At 43.0% G+C, this 27,572-nt stretch overlaps 1 protein-coding gene and 1 long non-coding RNA gene across 5 annotated transcripts in view; one reads left to right on the plus strand and one right to left on the minus strand.

The window, feature by feature from the left end:
* The window catches only part of LOC140396939 (methylcytosine dioxygenase tet3-like), a 532,260-nt gene that overhangs the window by 369,312 nt on the left and 135,376 nt on the right, over nt 1-27,572 (minus strand). For 2 of the 4 annotated variants that reach the window (XM_072485882.1, XM_072485885.1), the window contains one exon: nt 10,952-11,008. In XM_072485882.1, coding sequence (XP_072341983.1) covers nt 10,952-11,008 — 57 coding nt within the window. Of the gene's footprint in view, nt 1-10,951; nt 11,009-11,293; nt 11,526-11,626; nt 11,709-27,572 lie in introns of those variants that run through there. The other 2 variants (XM_072485884.1, XM_072485883.1) reach the window with 2 other exon arrangements.
* LOC140396941 (uncharacterized) overlaps nt 1-27,572 on the plus strand; it is a 392,184-nt gene that overhangs the window by 171,273 nt on the left and 193,339 nt on the right. The gene's annotated exons all lie outside the window — the stretch shown is intronic.

Raw genomic sequence — 27,572 nt, forward strand, 5'->3', positions numbered from 1 at the left:
ATTTCCGTGCCAGCTGGCGGGGCACCAAAGGCCTTTTCCGCCAGCTGGCGGGGCGGAAATTAGTCCTTGCGGGCCGAGCCCCTCAAGGTTGGGGCTGGGTCCCCAAGATGCGGAGCATTCCGCACCTTTGGGGCAGCGCAATGCCCAACTGATTTGCGCTGTTTTTGGCGCCGGTCGGCGGACATCGCGCCGATACCAGAGAATTTCACCCCTTATTTTGAAACAGTAGCCCTAGGACTAAATTCTCCCACAACCACTGCTGCATTCAGTCCTTACTAAATTGGCTGCTAACATCCAGTGATAGAACATCAATAGCTTATTGGAATTGTCCAATTCAATGTTTAAAGTATCTATCAAATAGCTTTTTGGGCTTGTGACTCAATCGCTTGGGCTGCCGGTCAAGTCTGGTGGAAATTTATTCTGGAACTAAAGTAAATACTTGAAATGTTCAAAGGAAAAGTGAAAAAATGTGTTTTTCTATTATACCAGGAACAGAAAATTATTTTTAGAAATAATCATCTCAGGCTTTGTTTCTCATTCCATGCGAATATTTCTTTGAAATAGTTGCTTCTTAGCTAAGCAAACCTTATTTTACCACTAAGGTGCATAGCACTTGTGCGATAGCAGTAAGTGAAAATTTTGAACCTGTATTTCAAGAAGGTAACAATAAACAACAAACAATTTACACACCAAGGTAAAAGCAAATTACTGCGGATGCAAGAATCTGAAACAAAAACAGAATATGTTGGAGAATCTCAGCAGGTCTGATAGCATTTACAGCAAGAATGCTACATCAATATAACCACCCAGAAGAGTAGGCGAAAAGAGTCCCCAAAAACAAAAATTGCCACTCATGTGAGGCAGCAACTATCACCTAGAAGAGTGGGCAAGAAGAGGACCTAGAGGCAGCAGCCACCACAGAGTGGGGGAAAAGTGGATCCGGATGCAGTCTACGCCACCTAGAAGAGCAGATGAAGCAAGGACCTGGAGGCAGTAACCGTCACCTAGATGAGTGGGCAAAAGCCAAACATGGAGGGTGTCAGCAGCACCTTAGACAGTGGGCGAAAAGAGGACTCGGAAGCAGTCAGTCATACTTACATCTATATTTTTCAGCCTCCAGTATTTAGTGCTAACTTTGATACAGTGAAGAAGCTGATTAGTGAGTAACTGGTAAGTAATTCTACTTGTAATAAATAGTTTATAGAAATTAAGGTATGGGGCAGTAGCTCAGCTAACTGGGATGTACATCCTATGCAATGTGGGAAGTAATGGATGCACCATGTGTGCTAGCTAAATTCAATTCATTTAATGATATTACCATTGCTGAATCACCCATGAGCAACATCCTGGGGATTACCATTGACCAGAAGCTGAGCTGGACCAGCCATATAAATACTGTCTACAAGAGCAAATCAGAGGTTAGAAATCCTGTGGTGAGTAACTGACCTCCTGACTCACCAAAGCCTGTCTACCATCTGCAAGGCATAAGTCAAGTGTGTGATGGAATACTTTCCATTTGCCTGGATGAGTGCAACTCTAACAACATACAAGCAGCTCGATACCATCCAGGATAAAGTTTAGTTTCAGATTCTATCATCCGCAGTAATTTGCTTTTATTCCACTTGATTGGTCCCTCTTCCACAAACATTCAATCCCTCCACCATCGACAAATAGCGGCAGCCGTGTGTACAACCTTATGTATCATCTACAAGATGTATTGCATAAACTCACCGAGGTTAACGGACAGAGTAAGGGATAAACTGGTCATTCTGAAGATGGCAGACTATTACTTGCTGGTTACCGCAAGGATCAGTTATGGGCAACCTACTGTAATATTTCCAAATTTGCTCATCACACAAAACTGGGTTGGAGCTGTGTGGATGATGCAAGGAGGCTTTAAGAGGACCTGGACAGGCGAAGTGAGTGGGTAAGAACATGGCAAACAAAATATAATGTGAATAAGTGTGAAGTTATCCACTCTTGTAGAACAAACAAAAAGCACAGCATTTCTTGAATAGTTTGGAGAGGTTGGAAATGCAGGTGTCCAAATGGACCTGGGTGTCCTTGTTCATGAATCACTAAAGCTAGGTATAGCAAGTAAGTACGATGGCAGATGCTACGTTGGCCTTAATTGCAAAGGTGTTTGAGTACAGGAATTAAGATATGTTGCTGCAATTGTATAGAACCTTGGTGAGACTGCACCCGAAGTATTTTGTACAGTTTGGTCACCTTATCGAAGTAATGATATACTTAACATAGAGGGAGTGCAACAGAAGTTCACCAGACTAATCCTCGGGATGGTGGGGTTTTCTTATGAAGAGAAATGGAGAAAGTTAGACCTCTAGTCTCTAGATTTCAAAGAATGAGAGGTGATCTCATTGAAACTTATCAAATTCTTACAGGGCGTGACAGGGTAGATGTGGACAGGATGTTTCCCCTGGCTGATGAGTCTAGAAGTAGGGTACACAGTCTCAATAATAAGGGGCAAGATCATTTAGGACTCAGATGCGAAATAATTTCTTCACTCAGAGGTTGATGAATCTTTGGAATTCTGTGCCCAGAAGATTGTGGATGCTCAATGACTGAGTGTGTTCAAGATAGAAATTGATATATTTCTGGATGCTAATAACTTCTGGGGATAGTGGAGAAGGATGGCATGGAGGCAGATTATCAGTCATGATCTGTTTGAATGGTGAAGATGATTTGATGGGCCGACTGGCCTATTCCTGCTCTTATGTTACTTATCTTCACTGGTTTCCTCCAGCAACATCTTTAGAACTGTGACTTGGCTGTATTTGGTATATCTTGATTGAACGTAGGCTCTTGTTTGCCAACATTCATCAATAAAAAGCAGGAAAAGCTCACATAATTTATGATCGATTGTGTTCACCCAGTAACTATTAGCTGCACAGCAAAACAACAAAAAATGATCTGTTATTCTAATGTTTTATTTGCCGGGGCTGTCCCAGGAATTAGAACCATTAAGCCCACTACAATCTACCTGTATTGATGACATTATCAATTTATCATCGAATTTCTCTGTATTACTCTTCCAAAAGACATTTCCCCACTATTTTTAATGAGGTTTTTAAAGAGGGAAATATATGATTTATAGTGAAAGAATTTTGGTTCAGTGCTGGGCTCAATGCTGTAATCAAGGCAGGAACTTAAGCGGAATATTACAAAATTGTTCTTCAAGTCCAGAGCATCATCACTCGGAGTGAATGCCTGAAATACAGGGACCGAATAAACAAACAATAGCTGGAAGCATTTGCTCAAATTACTAAATACTCCCATCAGGTCAAAGTCTGCATTGTCGCACAATTTGATAATATATTTCGTATTCATCATTCAAAGATGAGTTTCTGGAATTCTCTAAAAATCACTGGGAGGAAGTGGTATGGTATTTTTGTGGTCCATTTATGGGTAGTCAAAACCAAACAAGTTTAACTGCTGGTAAGTTTACACTTCAGTTTCCTGAGGGACCAACAGTTACTGGCTGTTACATTCATACCTTTTTAAAAATAAATTGAGAGTACCCAATTATTTTTTTCCAATTAAGGGGCAATTAATAATAATAATAATACTCGCTTATTGTCACAAGTAGGCTTCAATTAAGTTTCTGTGAAAAGCCCCTAGTCGCCACATTCCGGCGCCTGTTCGGGGAGGCCGGTACGGGAATTGAACCTGCGCTGCTGGCATTGTTCTGCATTACGAGCCAGCTGTTTAGCCCACTGTGCTAAATCAGCCCCAAATTAGTGTGGCCAATCCACCTACCCTGCACATCTTTGGGTTGTGGGGGTGAGACCCACGCAGACAAGGGGAGAATGTGCAAACTCCACATGGACAGTGACCCGGAGCCAGGATCGAACCCGGGACGTAGGCGCCGTGAGGAAGCAATGCTAACAACTGCTCTAGTTACATTCATAATTGTGCTATATATGAGTCTTCCTGGTGATATTCTTTTATATGTTTTAAACATGTTGATAGAACAACGTAAACAAATGTATCTACATTTATATACATCAGATTAAATGAACTTGTGTGTATTGTGTTGTTATCTCTTCATACATTAGATAGATCTAACATAGTTCAGGTAATATATTTTGCATACCATGTTGAAAGCATTTAATTACACAAGTTTTAATAATATCGAGCTCCAGTAGCCATGTCTTTTACTTCCAGACATTCTTCCAATGTTACTGATCATGTCGAGTGGCTCGATGTGCATTGCTCTATAAGCCATTACATAAGGAACTGATTAAATCAGTTTAGTAAAGTGCATTCCGGTGTAAAGAACACAAATCATCTGGTGAACATGTTGAATATAACTTTCAGGATAATTGATAGACACTTAGAACACTATACATACCAATGTATGGGTACAGTGGTAAGATAGACATTTGTTTCAGAAGCTGAGAATTCCTGATTCAAAACAGATCATATCCTATATGTTGACACATACCAGACAAACCTGTCCACTCAAATGTTTATACCTCTCTCATATTTACATGTTCCAATAGTTGTCTATTTTAGACAAATGAGGTCAGAATAATGATGCTAAAATACCTAACACAGCTTGTCGGCTATTTAGAACACAACACATTTTGAGGGTTGCCCTTACGGCCCTTGAGGATAAATCATCACTATCCAGTGTACAAAACAATGAGATTCAAAATTTACTTTGTGGCTTGTGATAAATTAGCTATCCTGAGGTAAAGGTGGGTCTTGATGACCATGGTTCAGAAAAGTGATAGAAAGTCAGACAGGGCTGAACTTCTGTTTATTATAGAGTGAGCTATTTTGGATAAAAATGGGATGAGGCTAAGCCACATTTTCAAATATCGTGACAGGAGTCACTATTTAAACTTACAGTGAATGTATGAATAGCTTTGAAATGTGAGTTTGGAGGAGAATGGAAGTGATCTGCTGAACAGTAAAAGTAACAAATGATGAGGAACGTGAACAAACAAAGACATTTGTTGAACATAATTAGGAAAAGGCAGAGAGACTGAATAGGGCAACTCAAGAGGAAACAGACAAATAAGAGAAGTTCTGAAGGGAAGATTTCAAAAATAGGAAGGAAGAGATGGCTTGAAAATTGAAGGAATTTTTAAAAATGGGACAGGATAGAAAGATATGGAAAACCTCGCCTGAGCCAAGGACGCATGATGATGATGATGAATGAATGAAGCCGAAAGGACCATAACCCAGAATGAGGCACTTGTCAGGTGCTGGGTAGAACAGGAAGTGATGGAAAAACTGTAGGCAAAAGTGAAGAAACAAGATCTAAATCTTCCATTCCCAAATGTTTGTATGCATGTAACTTCAGATTTGAACAAATAATTTTGACCATAGAAATTCATGTTCGAGTCATGTGCCAAACCAGGTGCAACGGAATATGTGTATTTAGCATAAAATCCCTCTAAGTATTGAACTGGTGGGGCAACTAGTATCAACAGTGATGCATTCGCCACTATCTTTTTGGATCGTCGGAAGGGAACCCCAATATCCTAAAAATCCTAGCCATAAAGTATATTTTAAAAGATGGGTTTGAAATGGGGACAGGTGGAAAGGTAGAGGGGCATAGATAGGGAAATACACTCAGTGTGCAAAATTTCGGTGTGTAAGTTGCAGAATGGTGAGATTTAGAGAAGGGGGAAGTGCACAGAAAGCCAGTGTTGGAGGGAAAGGCGATTATAGGGGGTGATGGTGATTACAGAGATAGGGAGGAGTGAGGCCATGCAAGCAAGTAAATAGGAGGATGTGAATTTAAGTCACTGGGACATCCAGAAGACAGAATTGGTCATCAAAGACAGGGGCATTGGGCAAGTGAGACCTGGTGTGAGACCTTGTGCAGGATTGGATAAGGGGAGCAGAGTTTAGAATGAAAGTTTACAGAGGATGGTGACTGATGGACCAGGCAGAACAACATTCCAATCATCAAAGTTAAAGGTGACAAATGCAAAAATGCTGGTTTAAAATTAGAGGGGCAGAGATAGGGGTGGAGATGGGTAATGTAATGCTGTAAAATTCTTTCATGGGATGTGGGTGTCACTGGCTCGGCCAGCATTTAACATATGAGCCAGTCATCCTTAATTTAGCTGAGAAGGTGGCGATTAACCACATTTTTGAACTGTTCTAGTCCATGTAGTCCATGTTATTAGAATTAGAAACTATCATATGTAAACCATAGGACAGGCAGTCACATGTACTGTATAAACTAATGACCAATAATAAAGTGCTCTTTCAAATCAAGGTGCTCTGACAAAATGATATTTTGTGGGCCAAATCTTACTGGATTTTATTTGGTGCTCTTGGCGTACAAAAATGGTTACTATTTCATGACAAATGAAAATTTAACTCTGCAAAGATAACCTTTGATGTATGGGCACATGGAGGAAGGTTGTGGGATCCTTGGTGGAGGAAATGCTATCAAAAGATGGATGAGCTAAAACTTGAATTAGGAAACGGCATCTTCAACCTATAAACAACGTCCCAGCTGCCATTTGGAACAAATAGGCCATTTGATCCCTTGAACAAGTTCCACCATTCTGTTGAATTGTGAATCATTTGGATTGTAACATCATCTACTTGCGTTGGTCCACATCACTTGCCGAATAAGAATACAACTTATTGTGGGTGAAAGCCCAGATTTCCACGATCCTGTGTGGAAGAAGTGCTTCCTGACTGTTGGACTTCCTACCTCTAATTATAAGGTTATGTCCCAGTTTTCTGGACTCTCCCTGAAGAGAATACATTATCAAATCCTTTGATCACCTTAAACACTTCTATCAGATCGCCCTTTTATCTTTGATACTCAAGGGGACACGAGCCGATTATGTGTAATCTGGCCTCATTATTTAACTCTTTTAGAACCAGGGTCATTCTGGTGAATCTGTGCTGTAGCCCTTCCAAGGCCAATATGTAAGCCAACTAAAGAGTGACCATGGATAGTCTGACACAATGGATTCAACACTGGATTCAAGTCCTGAGTAATGTGGAAGACAGTAAAGCTCTGATGTTAGTTGACTGATGATAATGGGCAAACATCTAAATATTATACGATTTAATCCCAAGATTTATGGAAGTTACTTTTGCTTGATACACTGCAATAACACTTTTTTTTAGCAATGCTTTGTATTCTGAGGACAACCTTCATGTTATTCAACAACGTCAAATTCTGACATATTAATTGTATCATTACAACTCATGGCAACTGGCACAATAATTCCAGATTCCTGTCTCTTGACAATAATTTTTAAAAATGAATTCTTGCAATGTGAGCATCTCTAGCAAGGCCGAGAATGCTCAGCATTCTTGAACCACTGCAGTCCATATGATGGAGGTCCAACAGATGCTGTACCCCATGGGAAAATTTGTGGACAGTAAGTGATCGGTCATAACTTTATTTATAATACAAGTAAATGTGAAAACTAATCATTTGAAATAGAAGCACGCATTGTGCAACAAGGTATATCCTGTTATTTTTGTTGAAAATCAGTACTTTTTTTTTCATTCTTTCAGGGGATGTGGGTGTTGCTGGCTAAGCCAGACTTTCTTTCCCATCCCTAATTGCCCTCAAGAAGGTGGAGGTGAGTCACCTTCTTGAACCACTAAACCCACAGTGCTGCTAGAAAGGGAGCTCCAGAATTTTGACTGAGTGACAGTCAAGGAACAGCAATATAGCACAAGTCAGGGTGATATGTGGCTTGCAGAGGAACCTACAGGTGGTGGCATCTCCTGCCTTTATCCTTCCAGGTGGTAGAGGTTGCAGTTTTGGAAGGTGCTATCAAAGGAGTCTTGGTGAGTTGCTGCAGTGCATCTTGGAAATGATACGAACTGCTGCCACTGTGAGTCAGTGGTGGAGGAAATTAATGTTTGTGGTGCCAATCAAGCAATTGATTGGCACCACAGGTATTGAGCTTCTTGAGTGTTGTTGGAGCTGCACTCATCAGGCAACTGGAGCATTACTTGCTACAAAATTCCCAGCCTCTGGCTCGCTCTTGTAGCCACAATATTTATATGGCTCGTTTAGTTCCATTTCTTGACAAGTTGATCGTGAGGGATTCAAGAAAGCTAATGCCATTGGATGTCATGGGGAGATGGTTGGATTCTCTCCTGTTGGAGATGGTCATTTCCTGACACTTGTGTGCTGAATTTTATTTGCCACTTAGCAGCCCATGCCTGAATGTTGTCCATGTTTGGCTGCCTTTGGGCAAAGGCTGTTTCAGTATCTGAGATGCTGCGAATGGTGCTGAACATTTTCAGTGAATAATCACCAGCTTTGTTCAATAAAGCCTTCTTAAGGCACAGCGATCAACAGATATAGTGGTTATTACCTTCTTTGTGGGTCCACATATTTCTTATGTCATCTCAGTACTATGTGTACTGAAACCATTTAATCTTCAGGCTCTTTAACAGAAAGATCTATACCAAAAACTACAGGCCAGAAAAGGATTTAAATTAATTTTACTTTTGTAACATAAGTGGGTATGGATACTGAAAAAAATTGTCTTTTGTTGATAAATAAAATAATGGTGTACAACTAAAAATGAAACCAGGTTCACACACAAATTAGTGTGTCGATCCTTTACCCTTTTCTTGAATGCATAAAAGACATTGGAGCTCATGGGCTGTCCATGTTTTTCACTTTGCTGAATTCTTTTAATTCTCCCTATGACTACCGAACTCAATATGAGTGTGGGGATTCGGGAAGTATGTTACAATATTTAAGCCTCGTTCAAAATTATGGTTTGATCAACTGTACTTTCAATTCGAAACACAAAGGGAACTACCACTGTATTCATTTTATTGCAACTGAAAGAGCACCAATTCTTTCAACCTAGCTGTATAGTTTTTTAAAACTTCATCTCTCACCTCAGACTTAATGGAAAAGAATAACATAGCTCAATTATTCTTTGACAAGCAACAAAAGAACACCTGTTGAAATAGGATGCCAAGGGTCTATCTGACAAATATTTCCAAAAAATGGAATTCAAATGGAAGTTTCCAGCTGCACAATGAAACTGCTTCCCTTTTGGAGAAAAGTTCCGCTCTCCGAGAAGTATGATTTTTTTCATTTGATCAAAATAAACTATTATTAGTGCGCCTCCTGTACGGTCCTTGAGCTACATTCCCTGATATGATGACTCACAGGTGACGTGTGCAGAAGTACTGTTTGTAAACCTCAAACCCATGTGCGTGCAACCAGCATGACTTGCCAAGACTGCCTGCCAAACAGCAAGCATGCCATCGCTCTAACCTTTCCACAGGGCCTCTTTACCACGTGAGTGTCAGAACTAAACAGAATTTCAGGCCCAGCATTAAAAGTCAGGAACTATTTACTGTGTGCAGCTACCATTTGCCTCTGCAATTTTGTTTAATTTGTAAGTTGTTCTTTGACTTCAAAATTTTTGAAGTGTGCAATATTCATATTTAATTTATAAGTAGAAACTTAAAATGTTTTTGATTAAATATTGAGCAAATCGTTCATGCCATTACCACAAGGCAAATATCAAATGTGATGCAATTGTCATCAATATTGTTTGTTAGCCTACACAATGAGATCCAAACTGCCTGCCAGCCTAAGACCTCAGCATTTCACATATATTTATTGATTTCAAACAAAAAATAGAAAGATACAGCACTTTGACATCAAAGAAAGATAACCAACTAGAGGCAATTGCTGGCTGATTATTGAGCAATGTATACATGTAAATCTCTAATTATATAAATTATTGATTTTGTGATGTTGTCTGTCTGTTGCTTGGTTTTAAAGGTAGGCCGAGACAAATCTGACCCTTGAAAATTATAGCAAGATTATTTTGGGGACAAACAAGCTTTTAGTGAATGCTTCAAATACTGCACAACTTATTACTGACTCATGAACAAATTAAGTGCCTTGTCAATTTGAGCATCAAACAATGCATTATGTACACTGTAAAACACTGTAGTGATTAATTCAAAATGTTTAAATACAGACTGTTTTTCTGTTATTGTATAAATTTGAAATTCTTACATTAAAAAAAGGTGACAATAGAACAGTACTTCACTGGGGAATCACTTAAGAAATCAAGCATACTGCAATAGAGTGCCCCTCCAGACAGCCCCTTTCTATAATTACATTACCTAAAAAAATGCATCTGTTAACTCTTTAAGTACAGATAGAATTTTCAGTTCCATCAAACATTAAAAGAAGATTCCAGAGGATGGCATTTCAACTCAGAATACAATTCTTGGCATATTTTGTTTGTTAAATTTTGAAAACATTTCAAGTTTTGTAGTGTTCTCATTTGAACAGAACATCAACTGATGCTGCAAGGTGCAAAGGAAGTTCAGCATTCATAAGGTTAACAACCCATTAAAGCATAACCTTGGCACATCTCTCCATGCTGAACAAAAACATCTACTAGACCTTAAAGGAACAAAAAGAGTACTCTGGTATTACTGGAAAAAGGAGCCTGAAATGCATTATAATACTAACTTTGGACAAAGGTTATTAATTCGCGAATCCAAATTCAGCCCTCAGTTAGAAACTTTGTGGTGCAAACCAAATCTCTTTTTTCCACACAATCGTCACCAGTATTTTCATGGAGACTTATATATGCTTTGATATTTTACTGCATATGTGACTCAGTGCTTCCTTTGTTTATGCACCATTAGCTTTGACTACATATGCCGTCGTACATAATTATTGTCTTCCAGAACATAATCTACATTTCCCTGCTGTCTAATAATGAAGGCTTTTGCCGGCCACATTATGGAATGTGTTTCAACTCCTTCTTCTCATTAAAAAAGACGTAACACAACAGATATGAATTTAAAGCTGGATGAAGACATTGTTTCCCTGTTGGTTTTCACACTTGCCATTGGAATCAGAGCTTTGTTCTTTCTCAGATAAACAAATTGTCCGTCTAAAAATAAGGCTTTCATAATGCCATTAATTTACCTTTTCAGCCAGTGTTTGCTTCTTTCTCTGAGCTTTTGTATTGTCCTTGTTCCCCACCTGCAGGGAAAAAGAATCAAACACAAAAATCAATTAAGGAATGAGACAGAGCAATCTAACCCAAACGAGACATTACACTGAAAATGCCAACAAAATAGAGCTTGACTAATGGTCACTGAGCTAAGAGATACATTTTGCATGGAAGGGCAACAAATATCTATTTATAAAATTTGTATAGTGAATAATTTGCAGTTGATTCATAACATAACAAAACATAACCACACAAATATAGCAGAGCCTTCTTTTTAAAATAGCCTTCAAAAGCTTCTTTAGAAATATACCTACACTACACCCTCTATCTTGCAACACTCCTCTGAAACAGTTTCTGCTTCCTCCATCAGAGGCAGACCCTATCAGGCAGCCATCTTGCCTCCTTCTCCTTGAGCTATGTTACGGGCACCGTGGTACATAGTTTTTTTTATCCTGACTCTAGCATCATTATCGTACTGCTGAGCTCGCTCTCTCTCTCTAAACCTTCCCAGCACCCCGCCCCCTCCCCACCAGTACAGACTTAAAACGTGACAAGCATGCCCACTGCCTACTCAGACTCCTCCGGAGCAACCAATCGGCAAATACCCGGAGAAAGAGAGTGGAGGATGGGCCGGTTATGTTAGTTACTTGTCAACTGTCTTCCTCATTCAAGCTTCCTAAACAATACCACCCCTATGTGGTATCTATGCAAGCCATCAGCATGAAATCAGTAGTAAACTGTGGAGTGGACTAGCAGGCGGAAGTGCCGGCTCAATACCAGCTGCACACAGCTGAACTCAGACCCATTTATGGGTCACGTGTAAAACCAGTAACTTTAGATGCATTTGGGGGAAGGGTGTATAATATGGCTATGTAGAAACTTGGCATTGTTCTGAATTGTTCTTAAAAAGGTTTTGCTGTTAACCGTTAATTTTTGATGCCACAATCTCAACAAGTATTCCATTTTAAAAACACACATTTATCTTGCATTTCGTGTGAGAGATAAAGAGGCTGCATCTAAAACAGCTTCACAGCATGTTGCATATAGCCTCACATCCTGGATCAAAGGTCAAAGTTTGCCACAATAATAGTAACTTATTATTGTACGTTGTTCAGTCTATTTCTGCTATAGCAACAAGGGAAAAAGAAGAAACATGGTTCCCATGAGATTGAGCAATTCTTTATCTGTAAGCTGGAACTGTCAGGAACGGCATTTTTCACCTGAAGCAAAACACTTCCATAATTTCAGCCTCTTTCCTGGCTGCGCCAATTCTTGGCTATGCTTCTTTATATTAGGCTTTTCCTGTTCTCTTTAAGCTCCTACCAAACCTTGTTCCTGGTACTTCTTTCAAATACCAATTGCTTTCTATCAGTTCCTGATATTCCTTCCCTTACCACAGTATCCGTACTTCAGCTATTCTCTTTAAATTTCCTTTTCAAAATTTTCTAACTTTTAACTCTGGCTTCTGTTGCTTTCCTTTTTCCTTTCTCGCCTTACACCCACTGCTTTTGTTTGGACTTTCATCACTGCTCTGGCTTCCATCACTTTCTCCTGGCTCCTGTCGTTCACTCCAGCAATTTTATACTTTTCCCTGTTTCCTGTTACTTTCCCTGGAGTCAGATTATTTTTTCCTGTCTCCATTGTTTTCTCTTCTGGTGCCCTCCAAACTCTCCCAAATATTGCCACATTCTTAGGTTGACCACTGCAGTATCTGCTACTTTAAGTTTCCATTGACATCTCTCTGATTCTAATACTTTTTTTAACAAAACATAGGAGGCTGGATTCTCCAATTTTGAGGCTATGTCTGGATGAAGTGTCTAGTTCTACGATGAAAAAATCGGCGAGGCCCCAGCACTGACCCTCTGACCGGTGAGGAGCTAGTAGCCACACCACGTAAAACATACGGCTTTCATGAAATAAACGGCCAGAGATTTGCCGGGTCCGTGGCCACTCTTGTGCACAGCAACGACCTGCAACGGCACACCGTACAACATAGCGGCGGCCACACGCAGACCCAACCTGCCAGATAGTGCCCCCTGTGCACCCCCTCGCCATCCCCGGACCACCCCCACCAGTCCCCCAGCCCTCTCTGAAGCCCTCCCTGGCCAGAGGCATGGCTCCCCCCGACTGTGATGGTGCTGGGCAAAGTCCGCAGCCGTCACGCCAGGTTCACGAAAACTGAAAGCACAAGTGAACCGCCCGTGCCATTGTGTACTCGGCCCATCGGGGGAGGGCCTTCAGGTAACGTCCTGAGGCCCCCTAAAGGCGTGCAGCATACTCCCCAATTACGCCGTTTCAGATGGGGCAGAACATCCAAAAACAGGTGTCGGCAAGCTGAGAATCCCACACCGAATAAGAGCAGGAGTAGATCATATTGCTCCTTGAGCCTGCACTGTTATTCAACACAACCTTGGCTGATCTTCAGCCTCAAATCTACTTTCCCACCTGTTGTGAATATCCAGTTTCTAATTCATATATTTTAGAATATAGCTTTTAGTTTTAGGAATTAAAGTTTTAATTGTAGAACATGTCTGGTTGAGAAACTGATAATAATCCTGGAGAAAATGCAATTCAAACAAGCTTGAAGTATATTGCACTTAAAAGGTTGAGGCCATGGTGATTTCAGAGGTTAACATCGAGAAAGGTGAGATCATAAAATGGTCAGTGGGCTTAGTTGGCTAACAAATTAGAAATATAGGATGAATTCTCCCATCATACCCGGGACGGATTTCATGGCGAGCGGAAGCGAAGAATCTAGCTGGAGCAGCCAAAAAGTCGGAAATCTGTCGACATAAAATCACATCGCAATTCTCTCAATGGTGGGTGAATGATGGGCCGGTCTTCCTACTAGCTGGTCACATGAATGTCATTTGCATTCATTTACATCTCACGAATGCTCATTAAAACAGCGGTCCACTCGCATCCAATTAGGCCCTTCAATCTTACGTCATGACTGCATGAAATAACCTTGGTCTAAACATGGTTTTTAAAGAGTAGCGTGCAGAAAAATGGCCCTCAGTTGCTAGAGTTTAGGGTGAGTGCGACACTGCCATAGCGCTGCATGGCTCCTGATGCACTGTTCATCATTCCAGCAGAGCAGACTGGTTTCTGCCTTCCATCTCCATGCTAACTTGGTCTTCATGGACAGCAGAGTGCTACTGGACCCATGGACCTTCGCGTGTCACTGTCTCGGATCAGTACTGTGTCTTGAGTACAGGGATGTCCTTCTCTTTGGTGCTACACACCAGTGTCTGTCTGGACAGGACTTTGCTGCAGGGCCCATGCAGCCACCTCAGTAAAGGTGAGAAGTTCGACCAGGCGTAGAGTGTGAGGTGAGGTCAGGGAGGGGGTTCTGGTGACCTGACAAAGAGAAGGGGGGCAATGTTGAAGGACGGCTGTGCAAGGAGGGGAAGATGGGTGAGGACACATGATGACAAGCAGAGGGACAAGGTGGTGGGTGAAGGAAACAAACAATGGAAGGCAGAGGGAAGACCAAGGGGACAGAAGCTGGGACCCGACAAGGCTGCAGGAAAAGCTTACAAACAAGGGAGTCAAAGGGATACCACCTTATTTACATGAAGATTCCAGATGGAGTGGGTGGCGTTCCAAGTGTGGCATGGGTGTGTATCTTAGGTGATGCGCTCAGGGAGGGTGGTTGAACTGAGGAATAGACTTCTTCTTGAGGCTGTTAGCCTTTTCCATCTGGGTTGCTGATACTCTGGGGGGTCTGGCGGAGACAGATGGGCTGTAGAGAGTGATATGAGTGCGCTGGTCTGCTGGTTAAATATGGCACCGGGGACGCCAAACCCACCTGCTGATGGTGGGCGGACAGATCAGTTGCCGGCCTGCCAGGTGACTCAGAAGAGAATACAGTGTGCATAATTAATGAAGTTCCAATTGCAAAATCTGGTGCAGGATCTTCCTATTCTGGCCAGTGAAAAAGGCATTGCCAGAGCCAACCGCCACTGCACTTAGTCTCAAAATGGGAAAATTCCACACATGACTCCTGCATTTATTGCAGTAAAAGCTAGGTTATGCATGTGGTTTCCCAGAATTAAGGGAAGCTTTTGAATTATAAGGTTGTTAATTTGCATTTCTGCCTGGGACTGGGCCATGTGCCATAAATGCAATCAAGATGGGTGAAGCTTTGTGAAATTCTTTGCTTATAGAATTTATATGAGATGAGTGGCAAAGCAAAAAGTGCAGAGGATAATGGAGGTCTGCAGAGGGATTTGGATATGCTAAGTGAATGGGCTAGGGTCTGGCAGATGAAATACAATGTTGACAAATGTGAGGTTATCCATTTTGGTAGGAATAACAGCAAAAGGGATTATTATTTAAATGATAAAATATTAAAACATGCTGCTGTGCAGAGAGACCTGGGTGTGCTAGTGCATGAGTCGCAAAAAGTTGGTTTACAGGTGCAACAGGTGAAGGCAAATAGAATTTTGTCCTTCATTGCTAGAGGGATAGAGTTTAAGACTAGGGAGGTTATGCTGCAATTGTATAAGGTGTTGGTGAGGCCACACCTGGAGTATTGTGTTCAGTTTTGGTCTCCTTACTTGAGAAAGGACGTACTGGCACTGGAGGGTGTGCAGAGGAGATTCACTAGGTTAATCCCAGAGCTGAAGGGGTTGGATTACGAGGAGAGGTTGAGTAGACTGGGACTGTACTCGTTGGAATTTAGAAGGATGAGGGGGGATCTTACAGAAACATCCAAAATTATGAAGGGAATAGATAAGATAGATGCGGGCAGATTGTTTCCACTGGCGGGTGAAAGCAGAACTAGGAGGCATAGCCTCAAAATAAGGGGAAGTCGATGTAGGACTGAGTTTAGGAGGAACTTTTTCACCCAACGGGTTGTGAATCTATGGAATTCCTTGCCCAGTGAAAAAGTAGAGGCTCCTTCATTAAATGTTTTCAAGATAAAGGTAGATAGTTTTTTGAAGAATAAAGGGATTAAGGGTTATGGTGTTCGGGCCGGAAAGTGGAGCTGAGTCCACAAAGGATCAGCCATGATCTCATTGAATGGCGGAGCAGGCCCGAGGGGCAAAATGGCCTACTCCTGCTCCTAGTTCTTATGTTCTTATGTGAATTCAGTTAGGGCATAGCCAGCAGGCAAGATTATGAGAGAAAAGCAGCAAAGACTGTCAGCTTTGGTTCTTATCTAGCTTGTAGCTCTTTGGAAGTCGAGAGATAAATCCATACCTACACTAGAGGTAGTCCGCACATAGTCTGTGATTGGAGGTGGTTAGAAAAACAATTGGAAGGTTTGTTTCACTGGAACCTAAAGGAGGAAATCTACAGTAATCCTCGCAATAAAAGGGAGTTGACATAGTTGCAGTTAGACTTCCGGTAATGGGGATGTACTGAGTCTTCGCACATCAGGTGGCTCCCCTCCAAAAGACAGAATAATATACTTTTAGCCGAATTTAGCCCACATAGTCAGACTGAAACATCCACTCACCTTTAACGACAAGAAATGAATGCCATAAAGCAACAGCTCGAGAAGCTGCGTGTACACCAAAAACTGCGGTAAGGGACAAGAGCAGCGACCCACGAGGTGAAGGTTCCCTCGCCACCCCCGAGAGAGGGTGATCCGAAAAGCGAGCCCCCTCCCCCCAGCCAGGCAATGGATGGAAGACATTCCTCACCAGGAAACTGAAGGGGATGATGGACGATATTAAGGCCGAAATGTAGGCATCAGTCAAGATGGCAGTGGCGGAGCGCTGGCCACCATGCAGGTGGCCCTTGACAGTATGGGACAGCATAATAAAGGAGCTAGAGAAAACCTTGACAGACCAGGGCGACTAAATCGTCGCCCTGGAGGCCCATATTAAGAGGTTGGCAGCGACCCAAGGGAGCCTGAGAGGAAAGGTGGAGAATCAAGAAAATCGGTCAAGGCGGCAGAACATCAGAATTGTGGGCCTGCCAGGTGGAATCGAGAGGGATCGGACCAACCACGTGGCTCAAATGCTGGGTAACCTCATGGGGTGAGACAGCTTCCCCAAGCCGCCGAAGATCGACAGGGCTCACGGGTCGCTCCAACCAAACCCCAAGGCAGGGCAGCAGCCAAAAGCGGTCATAGCCAAGCTGTACAAGTACCTGGACTGGGAAAGGATCCTTTGCTGGGCCAGACAGGCGAAGGCTTGCAACTGGGACAGACACAAAATTAGAGTCCACCAGGACATTGGGGTTGACCTGGCAAAGCGCAGAGCAGAACATAAAAAAGTAAAATCGGCCCTGTACAAAAACAAAATTAAATTCGGGATGCTGTACCCAGCCAGGCTCTAGATAACATACCAGGGTAAGGAACATTACTTTACTGCCCCTGCAGAAGCGGACGAGTTCGGTCAAGATAATCAGCAAGGGAGACAGCGATAAAGAAAGCACAGAGGAGGCAGGGAGGAACCAATGGACGATTTTGCATGGGACTGCATCACCTCGTTATGAGCAGGGGAACCAATTCGTAGAAAGGAATGGATGAGTGCAGCGGAGCACAGGAGAGGGTGAAGAGGGGATAGAGGGGGCGCCAGCAGAGTCAGACCCACCCCAGGAGGGGGGCCACCACACTAGCAGGAAAGCTAGCAGCAGGAGGTATGATTGAGGGGGGACGGGGAGCCGTGGCATCTCCCACTGGGGAAATCAAGTCTGATGGAGCGGCGGGGCACAACACCAAGAGGGAGGAAAGCAGAGGGGTAGACAGAGGGAGGGGGCAGCAAGAGGGGGAGTGGGGGCAACAAGAGAGGGGAAGGTGGTTAACAAATTTGCAGGGAAAGCAAAATGACAGGGAGGAGGAAGCGTTCTAGACTGGCTTCTGTGTTAAGTCATGGGTTAAGAGACATTGCAATTAGTTGTCTCATTTATGTTAAGTATCCATTAATTGACACTGATATGTAAAGGGGCTTCTGGTGGCCTCTGTCAGGTGATGTATCGTGAGAGTTTAGTGCAAAGGCTGTTGGAAGGAAATAAATGTGTGTTTGTGAAAAAGGAACAGAACTTTAGACTCTTCATATCACAGCAACTAAAATGTCTAACAGTTGGTAGCAGAGGATGGTTGCTGTGTAAATGTGAAGGGTTGAAAGATACAACTTTCCAGATCAAACCAAGGAGTGAGTGAGAAAAGAAAAAAAAAAGGGATATGTGGCTGAACCGAGGATAAAGATGGCTGGATATGACTATCCTCCCTTATTTTCTGAAAGGGAATTGTACGACCAATTGAGAAGTGGAGTAGTTATGTGGACTAAGGTAACTGCTTTGGGAAAAAGAAAACAAGGTATGGCATTGGCTCTCTCTCTACCATATGGCAGTAAAATCCGAAACAAAGTGCTTTCTGAGCTGGAATTGGAAGAGTTAGACTCAGAAGAAGACGTTATTACATTATATGGATAAGATTTATAAGAAAGATGACTTATTAAGTGCATATGAAGCATGGTCGGATTTTGATAAGTCCCGGAAAATGGAGGATATCTCCATGGAAGACTATATAATGGAATTTGGCAGACTATATAAAAGACTGCAGAAACACAACCTGGAATTTCCACAGTCTGTGTTGGCCTTTAAATTACTTGACTGTGCTAGAGTGAGCAACATGGATAGGCTCCTAGTTTGACAGGAGTTCAGTTTACTGATAAGGATACCTTATTCAAACAGATGACAAAAGCTTTACACACGTTTCTGGGGAAACATTCGATTCCGATGGCGCTAATGACCCAAATAGGTCAGCCTGCAATAAGGCAGAATATGGAAGATACACTACTAACAGGATGGCAAAATCGTATGGCTCTGAACAGGGCTCAAGACTATAGAAGGAGACCGAGGCAAGGAAATTATGAAGACAGAAACCCAGTTAGAACCTACAAGAGGACGATGAACCCCAGAAATGCACGGGGCATGATAAATCGATGTTTTCGATGTGACTCTCAATACCATTATGCTTTCAACCGTCCAACTCGTTATGCTAGAGTGTTTGAAGCGACACATGACACGGAAGAGTCAGAAGAGGAAAAAGATAGTGACCAGAAAGAAGGCATTGTCCTATTGACAAGCAGTTTTACGCCGGTAATGAGGGTGTTGGTTGCAGAATCCTTCAACTGTGCTGTATTGGACAGTGGCTGCACATCTACTGTGTGTGGAATTGACTGGTGAAAATGTTACCTGGACTCTTTGAATGCTGAAAATCGTAACAAGGTTAAGGAATTTGTAAGTTTCACAAGTTTCAGGTTTGGGGATGATAATACTCTGAAGTCGCTGAAAAGAGTGGTGATCCCTTGCAATATTGCTGGAGTGAATCATTTCATTAGCATGGATGTTGTATCAAGTGAGATACCTTTGCGTCTGAGCAGACCGTCGATGAGGAAAGCACACATGAAACTGGATATGGAACAGGATAAGGCAACAGCTTTTGGAAAGACGGTGGACTTACAATTTACACAGTCGGGACACTATTGTATTCCATTTCTGACAAATAATATTTCAAATAGAGTGGTTAAGGATGTGTTAATGGCAGTTGAAAATGGGACTTTAGCTGATAAAAAGCTTGTGGTATTAAAACTGCATATGCAATTTGCACATCCGTCTCCTCGGAGGCTGAAAAATTTATTAAAGGATGCAGGGGTAAGGGATGACGACTATACTAAACTGATAGAACAGGTTAGTGACCGCTGTGAAGTTTGTAGGAAGTACAGAAGGACACCAGCACGACCGATAGTAACCCTACCTTTGGCCAGGGATTTTAACGACATTGTGGCCACGGACCTTAAGATCTGGGATAAAGCAAATAATATATTTACTTTGCATTTTGTAGATTTAGCAACCAGATTTAGTCAATCAACGATTGTACGAAGTAAAGATAAGAGAGTAATTCTGGATCAAATCGTGGAAAAATGGATAGGGACAGGAATGGGTCCACCGGCAAAATTCCTTACGGACAATGGGGGAGAATTTGCTAATGATGAGTTTAGGGATATGTGTGAAAACATGAATATCAGAGTCATGAATACGGCTGTAGAAAGCCCATTTAGTAATGGTGTCTGTGAAAGAAATCATGCTGTCATCGATGACATGCTTCGGAAAATTTCGGCTGATCGACCAAATTGCAGGCTAAATTCATATTTAGCATGGGCAGTACATGCAAAGAATTCATTGCAGATGATTGGGGGCTATAGTTCTTGTCGATTAATGTTTGTGTTTGGTCAAAATCCTAAAATTCCGTCCATTTTGGATGACCAGCTTCCAGCTTGGGAGGGGACTACAATTAGCTCTGGTTTTGCTGAACATTTAAATGCATTACATCGCAGTAGAAAAGCTTTTTTGGAAGCAGAAGTCTCAGAAAGAATTCACAGAGCTTTAAGACATAACGTACAGCCATCAGGTGCCAGTTTCCAGCAAGGAGGCATGGTATACTATAAGAGAGACAATTCTAATGAATGGAAAGGCCCAGGGAAGATCATAGGCATAGATGGCAAAACAATTATTTTGCAACATGGTAATCAAACTGTTAGGGTACATTCATCAAGGATAATGGGCAAAGATTACAAATTTTCAAACTTAGACAGAGCAGACAGACATGACGAGGAACCAGAGTCACCTGGTACGCATGTGTTACAGAACTATGAGGACCAATTAACTGATATAGACAGGGTTTCTGTGGAGGAACACAACACTTCTGATGAATTAGAACAGGCCATTTTTCCGAAAGGGCAACTTCCAAAAGTTGGTACAAAAGTGACATACTTGCCTGAAGGGTCTAGTCAGTGGAAGGATGCAACTGTTATTAGTAGAGCAGGGAAGGCCACTGGAAAGTATAAACATTGGTTGAATGTACAGCATTCAGGGGAAGGAGTCAAGACAATGGATTGGGAAAACGAAGTTCAAAAATGGAGGGCACAGAAACGCAGTGCCAGTTCAGATAGTACATCGGATAGTGAACAGGTCCGCAGGAAAAGGTCGAGACCTATTGAAAGGACATCCCACAGCAGAAGGGAAAGATCAAGCAGTAGCAGTACAGAACGAGATACCAGGCGGGAGAGGGGACGTAGTTTATCAAGATCTCGGAACATGAGTAAGACTACGACTACGAAGAGGAGTAGAAGCCCACATGCACGTGAGATTTTGGTGGCTTCAAATAAATTAGATGAAAATGTTATCAAAGAAGCTCAACAGCAAGAATTGCATAGTTGGAGTGAATTTGGGGTGTACACGGAAGTACCGGTTAGGGGACAAAGAGCTCTATCCCACAGATGGATTTGCATGGAAAAGGTTCTTCCGGATGGAATTTATAAGGCAAAGACCAGGCTGGTGGCAAGGGGATTTGAAGAAAACTTAGAAGATCAGGATTTAAGGGTAGATTCACCTACGGCAGGAAAGGTTGTTTTAAAGATCTTCTTGGCTCTAATAGCCACAAAGGCATGGGAATGCAAATCTATAGATATAAAAGCTACCTATTTGCAGGGGCATCAGCCCAATAGCAATTAGTCGTGGCCGGGTTTCACAAAAACACGCAATGGTTTCAAAGATGGAAAAAGAGCAACTGCGAAGTTTAATTGGGCAACTGAATTGGTTAGGTAGGCAGACTAGACGACGTGAGTTTTAATGTCTTAGCGTTGAGTACAAAAATGAGGGCAGGAGGTTTTATAATTTTCCTTTTGGGGAACAATGGTAAATGTTGCCCGCTTGTGTGGGAAACAAAGAAAATAAGGAGAGTAGTAAAAAGCACTTTGGCTGCTGAGACGTTAAGCCTTGTAGAGGTGGTGGATATGGCCTTTTATATAAGTATGATATTGACAGAAATTTTGGGATTAGGGGATTTGGGTAATATACCTATTGACTGTCACATTGACAATAAATCCCTGTGGGAAAATGTGCACTCTACAAAAAGTGTCAATGAAAAGAGGTTACGGATAGACATCACAAGTTTGAAGCAGACTGTTTTACGAAAAGAGGGGCGAGTTCACAGAAACTTTTGGATATTGTTCATGAAGGGTGCTTGTTTCTGTGACTGTTTTTTGATTTCTTTCTCATCCAAACTAAAAAAAAGGGGGGAAATCGTGTGTGTTTTTGAGTTTCTTGAAATTTTGTTTTCACCTAATTTTTTTTCTCTCCAAGGAATAGGAGACTGTTAAGTAATGGGTTAAGAGACTTTGCAATTAGTTGTCTCATTTATGTTAAGTATCCATTAATTGACACTCATATGTAAAGGGGCTTCAGGTGGCCTCTGTCAGGTGACGTACAGTGAGAGTTTTGTGCAAAGGCTGTTGGAAGGAAATAAATGTGTGTTTGTGAAAAAGGAACAGAACTTTAGACTTTTCATATCACAGCAACTAAAACGTCTAACAATCTGGAGGTCCATCTCGGTCACGTGGAACAAGATGGTTACTCAAGTAGCCACTTTTGGAGGGTCGCTGAAAAAAGGGAAACTTCAGAGTGCAGGGTCTCATCCATGTGACGTACACACAATTAGTGGTCATGTTGGGTGGTCCCTGGACAAAGGGAAACCCCGAAGAACAGGGGCCCAACCTCATGGTGAATATGATGACTGCGGCCATTTTGGTCGACCCCCGAACAGAGGGAAACCTCGGAGTGCAGGGGCGCATCCACAAGGTATGTACGGTTGATCCCTCAGGAGCGGGGGTGAGGTGTGTGGCAAAAGCCCTCCCATCAAAATAGTCACCTGGAAAGTCTGGGGATTCAAAGGCCCAGTGAAAAGATCCAGAGTCTTTGCTCACCTGAAAAGTCTGAAAGCTGGCATAGTCTTCCTCCAAGAGACACGACTGAGGGAAAAGGATCGACTGCGGGTAAGAAAGGGCTGGGTGGGACAAACGTGTCCCACTCTTGCTACGGGATGAGAGCTAGGGGGGTAGTTCACTGAAGATGGTTACGGGACGTCATGGTCAGCAGTGTCCTAGAGGGGGCATTGGTGGTCCTGGTGAATGTACATGTGCCCAACTGGGACTACACGGAATTTGTAAAGAAGACCATGGTGGAAATTCCCGACATAGATATGCACTGACTGATCATGGGGAGGGGGCGGAACTTTAACTGTGTACAAGAACCACTGATGGGACAGGTCAAACCCCTGAACAGGGAAAACTGCAGGCAGGGCTAGAGAACTGGGAGGGGAACAGATGGGGGCTGTGGACCCATGGAGGTTCATGCACCCAGGTGAGAAGGAATTTTCTTATTTCTCGCAAGTACACTTCGAGACCAGTATTGATTTCTTTGTAGTGGGGAAATCGGTGCTTCCAGAAATAGTAAGAGCAGAGTATTTCACGATTGTAATCTCCGACCACACTCCACACTACATGGATGTGAGGTTGGAGACGGGCGTGCCCAACACCCCACATGGAGGTTGGACAAGGCCCTTTTGGCCGACAAAGTCGTCTGCCAGAAAACATCACAGGCCATAGACGAGTACGTTGCTAACAACCAGAACGGGCAGGTCTCATGTTCAGGGAGGAGCTGAAGGCAGTGATTCAAGGAGAAATTATCACTTTTAAGGCAAGCAGAGACAGTGAAGAGGTTGGCGAGGCAGCAACAGATCGGCTCAATTCTGGAGGTCGACAGAAGATACTCCGAGGCCCCGACCGTAGAGCTTCTGGTGGACAGGGGAAAGCTACAATTGGATTTTAACCTGCTATCCACCTATTTTAACCACCAGTGATTGGCTGGTGACTGGTAAGTAGTTTTTCTTTTCTTTTCCCTCAGGTGTTAGTGTGCGGGATGCAGAGGTTGCTGAGTGAGTGCTTGCTGAAAAGGGGAGTAATTTTTTTTCAAAACTTACCGTAGGGAGTTTCCAGGTGAGTCCGGTCGGAGTGAGGACAGAGTGACTGCTGGGTAAGTAGTAAAGATTTAAATTGTTTGCGCAGGCCAATAACAGCTGATTGCTGTTTTCGTGTGGGGCGCAGTGATTTCTGGTTAAGTGTTTTATTTTTACCTGTATTTAAGTTGGGCAGTTTCTAAAACCTAGACACTACACTCGTAGTGTCCCCCACCCTTCCACCTCCTTTAACCTAAGGGGTAGAGTGAATAACAGGTAGGCTCTTTCTTTCTTTTTCTTTTTTTATCGAGAGGGGATGGCAGGGAAGATAGTGCAATGTTCCTCCTGCAGAATGTTTGAGGTGAGGGACGCCTTCAGTGTCCCTGCTGATTTCATCTGTGGGAAGTGCACCCATCTCCAGCTCCTCACAAACCGCGTTAGGGAACTGGAGCTGGAGCTGGATGAACTTTGGATCATTCGGGAGGCAGAGGTGGTCATAGATAGACGCTTCAGGGATGTAGTTACTCCGAAGAATAAAGATAAATGGGTGACGGTGAGAGGGGCTGGGAGTAAGCAGTCAGTGCAGGGATACCCTGTGGTCGTTCCCCTTTCTGTGGGAACGAGAGAGACTCGCGGTTGGTGTGTTGCCTCCCAGGTGCCAGGATCAGTGATGTCTCGGATCGTGTTTCGGGATCCTTAAGGGGGAGGGGGAGCAGCCCCAAGTCGTGGTCCACATAGGGACCAACATCATAGGTAGGGATAGGGATGTAAGGCAGGAATTCAGGGAGCTAGGGTGGAAACTTAGATCTAGGACAAACAGATCTATTATCTCTGGGTTGTTACCCGTGCCATGTGCTAGCGAGACGAAGAATAGGGAGAGAGAGGAGTTGAACACGTGGCGACAGGGATGGTGCAGGAGGGAGGGGTTCAGATTCCTGGATAATTGGGGCTCATTCTGGGGTAGGTGGGACCTCTACAAACGGGATGGTCGGCACCTGGACCAGAGGGGTACCAATATCCTGGGGGAGAAATTTGCTAATGCTCTTCGGGACGGTTTAAACTAGTTCAGCAGGGATTGGGAACCTGAATTGTAGCTCCAGTATACAGGAGGTTAAGAGTAGTGAGGTCATGAGTAAGGTTTCAGGAGTGTACCGGCAGGCAGGAAGGTGGTTTAAAGTATGTCTTCTTCAATGCCTGGAGCATCTGGAATAAGGTGGGTGAACTTGCGGCATGGGTTGGTACCTGGGACTTCAATTTTGTGGCCATTTCGGAGACATGGATAGAGCAGGGACAGAAATAGTTGTTGCAGGTGCCGGGGTTTAGATATTTCAGTAAGCTCAGGGAAGGTGGTAAAAGAGTGGGAGGGGTGGCATTGTTAGTCAAGGACAGTATTACGGTGGCAGAAAGGACGTTTGATGAGGACTCATCTACTGAGGTAGTATGGGCTGAGCTTAGAAACAGGAAAGGAAAGGTCACCCTGTTGGGGGTATTCTATAGGCCTCTGAAAATTTCCAGAGATGTAGAGGAAAGGATTGCAAAGATGATTCTGGATCGGAGCGAAAGCAACAGGGTAGTTGTTATGGGGGACTTTAACTTTCCAAATATTGACTGGAAACGCTATAGTTTGAGTACTCTAGATGGGTCTGTTTTTGTCCAATATGTGCAGGAGGGTTTCCTGACACAGTATGTAGATAGGCCAACGAGAGGCGATGCCACATTGGATTTGGTACTGGGTAATGAATCAGGATAGGTGTTAGATTAGGAGGTAGGTGAGCACTTTGGTGATAGTGACCACAATTTGATTAAGTTTACTTTAGTGATGGAAAGGGATAGGTATTTCCCGCAGGGCAAGAGTTATATCTGGGGGAAAGGCAATTATGATGCGATGAGGCAAGACTTAGGATGCATCGGATGGAGAGGAAAACTGCAGGGGATGGGCACAATGGAAATGTGGAGCTTGTTCAAGGAACAGCTACTGCATGTCCTTGATAAGTATATCTGTCAGGCAGGGAGGAAGTGGTCGAGCGAGGGAACCGTGGTTTACTAAAGCAGTCGAAACACTTGTCAAGAGGAAGAAGGAGGCTTATGTAAAGATGAGACATGAAGGTTCAGTTAGGGCGCTCGAGAGTTACAAGTTAGCTCGGAAGGACCTAAAGAGAGAGCTAAGAAGAGCCAGGAGGGGACATGAGAAGTCTTTAGCAGGTAGGATCAAGGATGACCCTAAAGCTATCTATAGATATGTCAGGAATAAAAGAATGACTCGGGTAAGAGTAGGGCCAGTCAAGGACAGTAGTGGGAAGTTGTGCGTGGAGTCCGAGGAGATAGGAAAGGTGCTAAATGAATATTTTTCGTCAGTATTCACACAGGAAAAAGACAATGTTGTCGAGGAGAATACTGAGATTCAGGCTACTAGACTAGAAGGGTTTGAGGTTCATAAGGAGGATGTGTTAGCAATTCTGGAAAGTGTGAAAATAGATAAGTCGCCTGGGTCGGATGGGATTTATCCTAGGATTCTCTGGGAAGCTAGGGAGGAGATTGCTGAGCCTTTGGCTTTGATCTTAAGTCATCTTTGTCTACAGGAATAGTGCCAGAAGACTGGAGGATAGCTAATTTTGTCTCCTTGTTCAAGAAGGGGAGTAGAGACAACCCCGATAACTATAGACCAGTGAGCCTTACTTCTGTTGTGGGAAACGTCTTGGAAAGGTTTAAAAGAGATAGAATGTATAATCATCTGGAAAGGAATAATTTGATTAGAGATAGTCAACACGGTTTTGTGAAGGGTAGGTTGTGCCTCACAAACCTTATTGAGTTCTTTGAGAAGGTGACCAAACAGGTGGATGAGGGTAAAGCAGTTGATGTGGTGTATATGGATTTCATTAAAGCGTTTGATAAGGTTCCCCATGGTAGGCTATTGCAGAAAATACGGAGTCATGGATTCAGGGTGATTTAGCAGTTTGGATCAGAAATTGGCTAGCTGGAAGAAGACAAAGGGTGGTGGTTGATGGGAAATGTTCAGACTGGAGTCCAGTTATTAGTGGTGTACCACAAGGATCTGTTTTGGGGCCACTGCTGTTTGTCATTTTTATAAATGACCTGGACGAGGGCGTAGAAGGATGGGTGAGTAAATTTGCAGATGACACTAAAGTCGGTGGAGTTGTGGACAGTGCGGAAGGATGTTACAAGTTACAGACGGACATAGATAAGCTTCAGCGCTGGGCTGAGAGGTGGCAAATGGAGTTTAATGCAGAAAAGTGTGATGTGATTCATTTTGGAAGGAATAACAGGAAGACAGAGTACTGGGCTAATGGTAAGATTCTTGGTAGTGTGGATAAGCAGAGAGATCTCGGTGTCCATGTACATAGATCCCTGAAAGTTGCCACCCAGGTTGATAGGGTTGTTAAAAAGGCGTACGGTGTGTTAGCTTGTATTGGTAGAGGGATTGAGTTTCGGAGCCATGAGGTCATGTTGCAGCTGTACAAAACTCTGGTGCGGCCGCGTTTGGAGTATTGCGTGCAATTCTGGTCGCCGCATTATAGGAAGGATGTGGAAGCATTGGAAAGGGTGCAGAGGAGATTTACCAGAATGTTGCCTGACATGGAGGGAAGATCTTATGAGGGAAGGCTGAGGGACTTGAGGCTGTTTTCGTTAGAGAGAAGAAGGTTAAGAGGTGACTTAATTGAGGCATACAAGATGATCAGAGGATTAGCTAGGGTGGACAGTGAGAGCCTTTTTCCTCGGATAGTTATGTCTAGCCTGAGGGAACATAGCTTTAAATTGAGGGGAGATAGATATAGGACAGATGTCAGAGGTAGGTTCTTTACTCAGAGAGTAGTAAG

This window comes from Scyliorhinus torazame, chromosome 20, assembly GCF_047496885.1.
Source record: "Scyliorhinus torazame isolate Kashiwa2021f chromosome 20, sScyTor2.1, whole genome shotgun sequence".
NCBI lineage: Eukaryota > Metazoa > Chordata > Chondrichthyes > Carcharhiniformes > Scyliorhinidae > Scyliorhinus > Scyliorhinus torazame.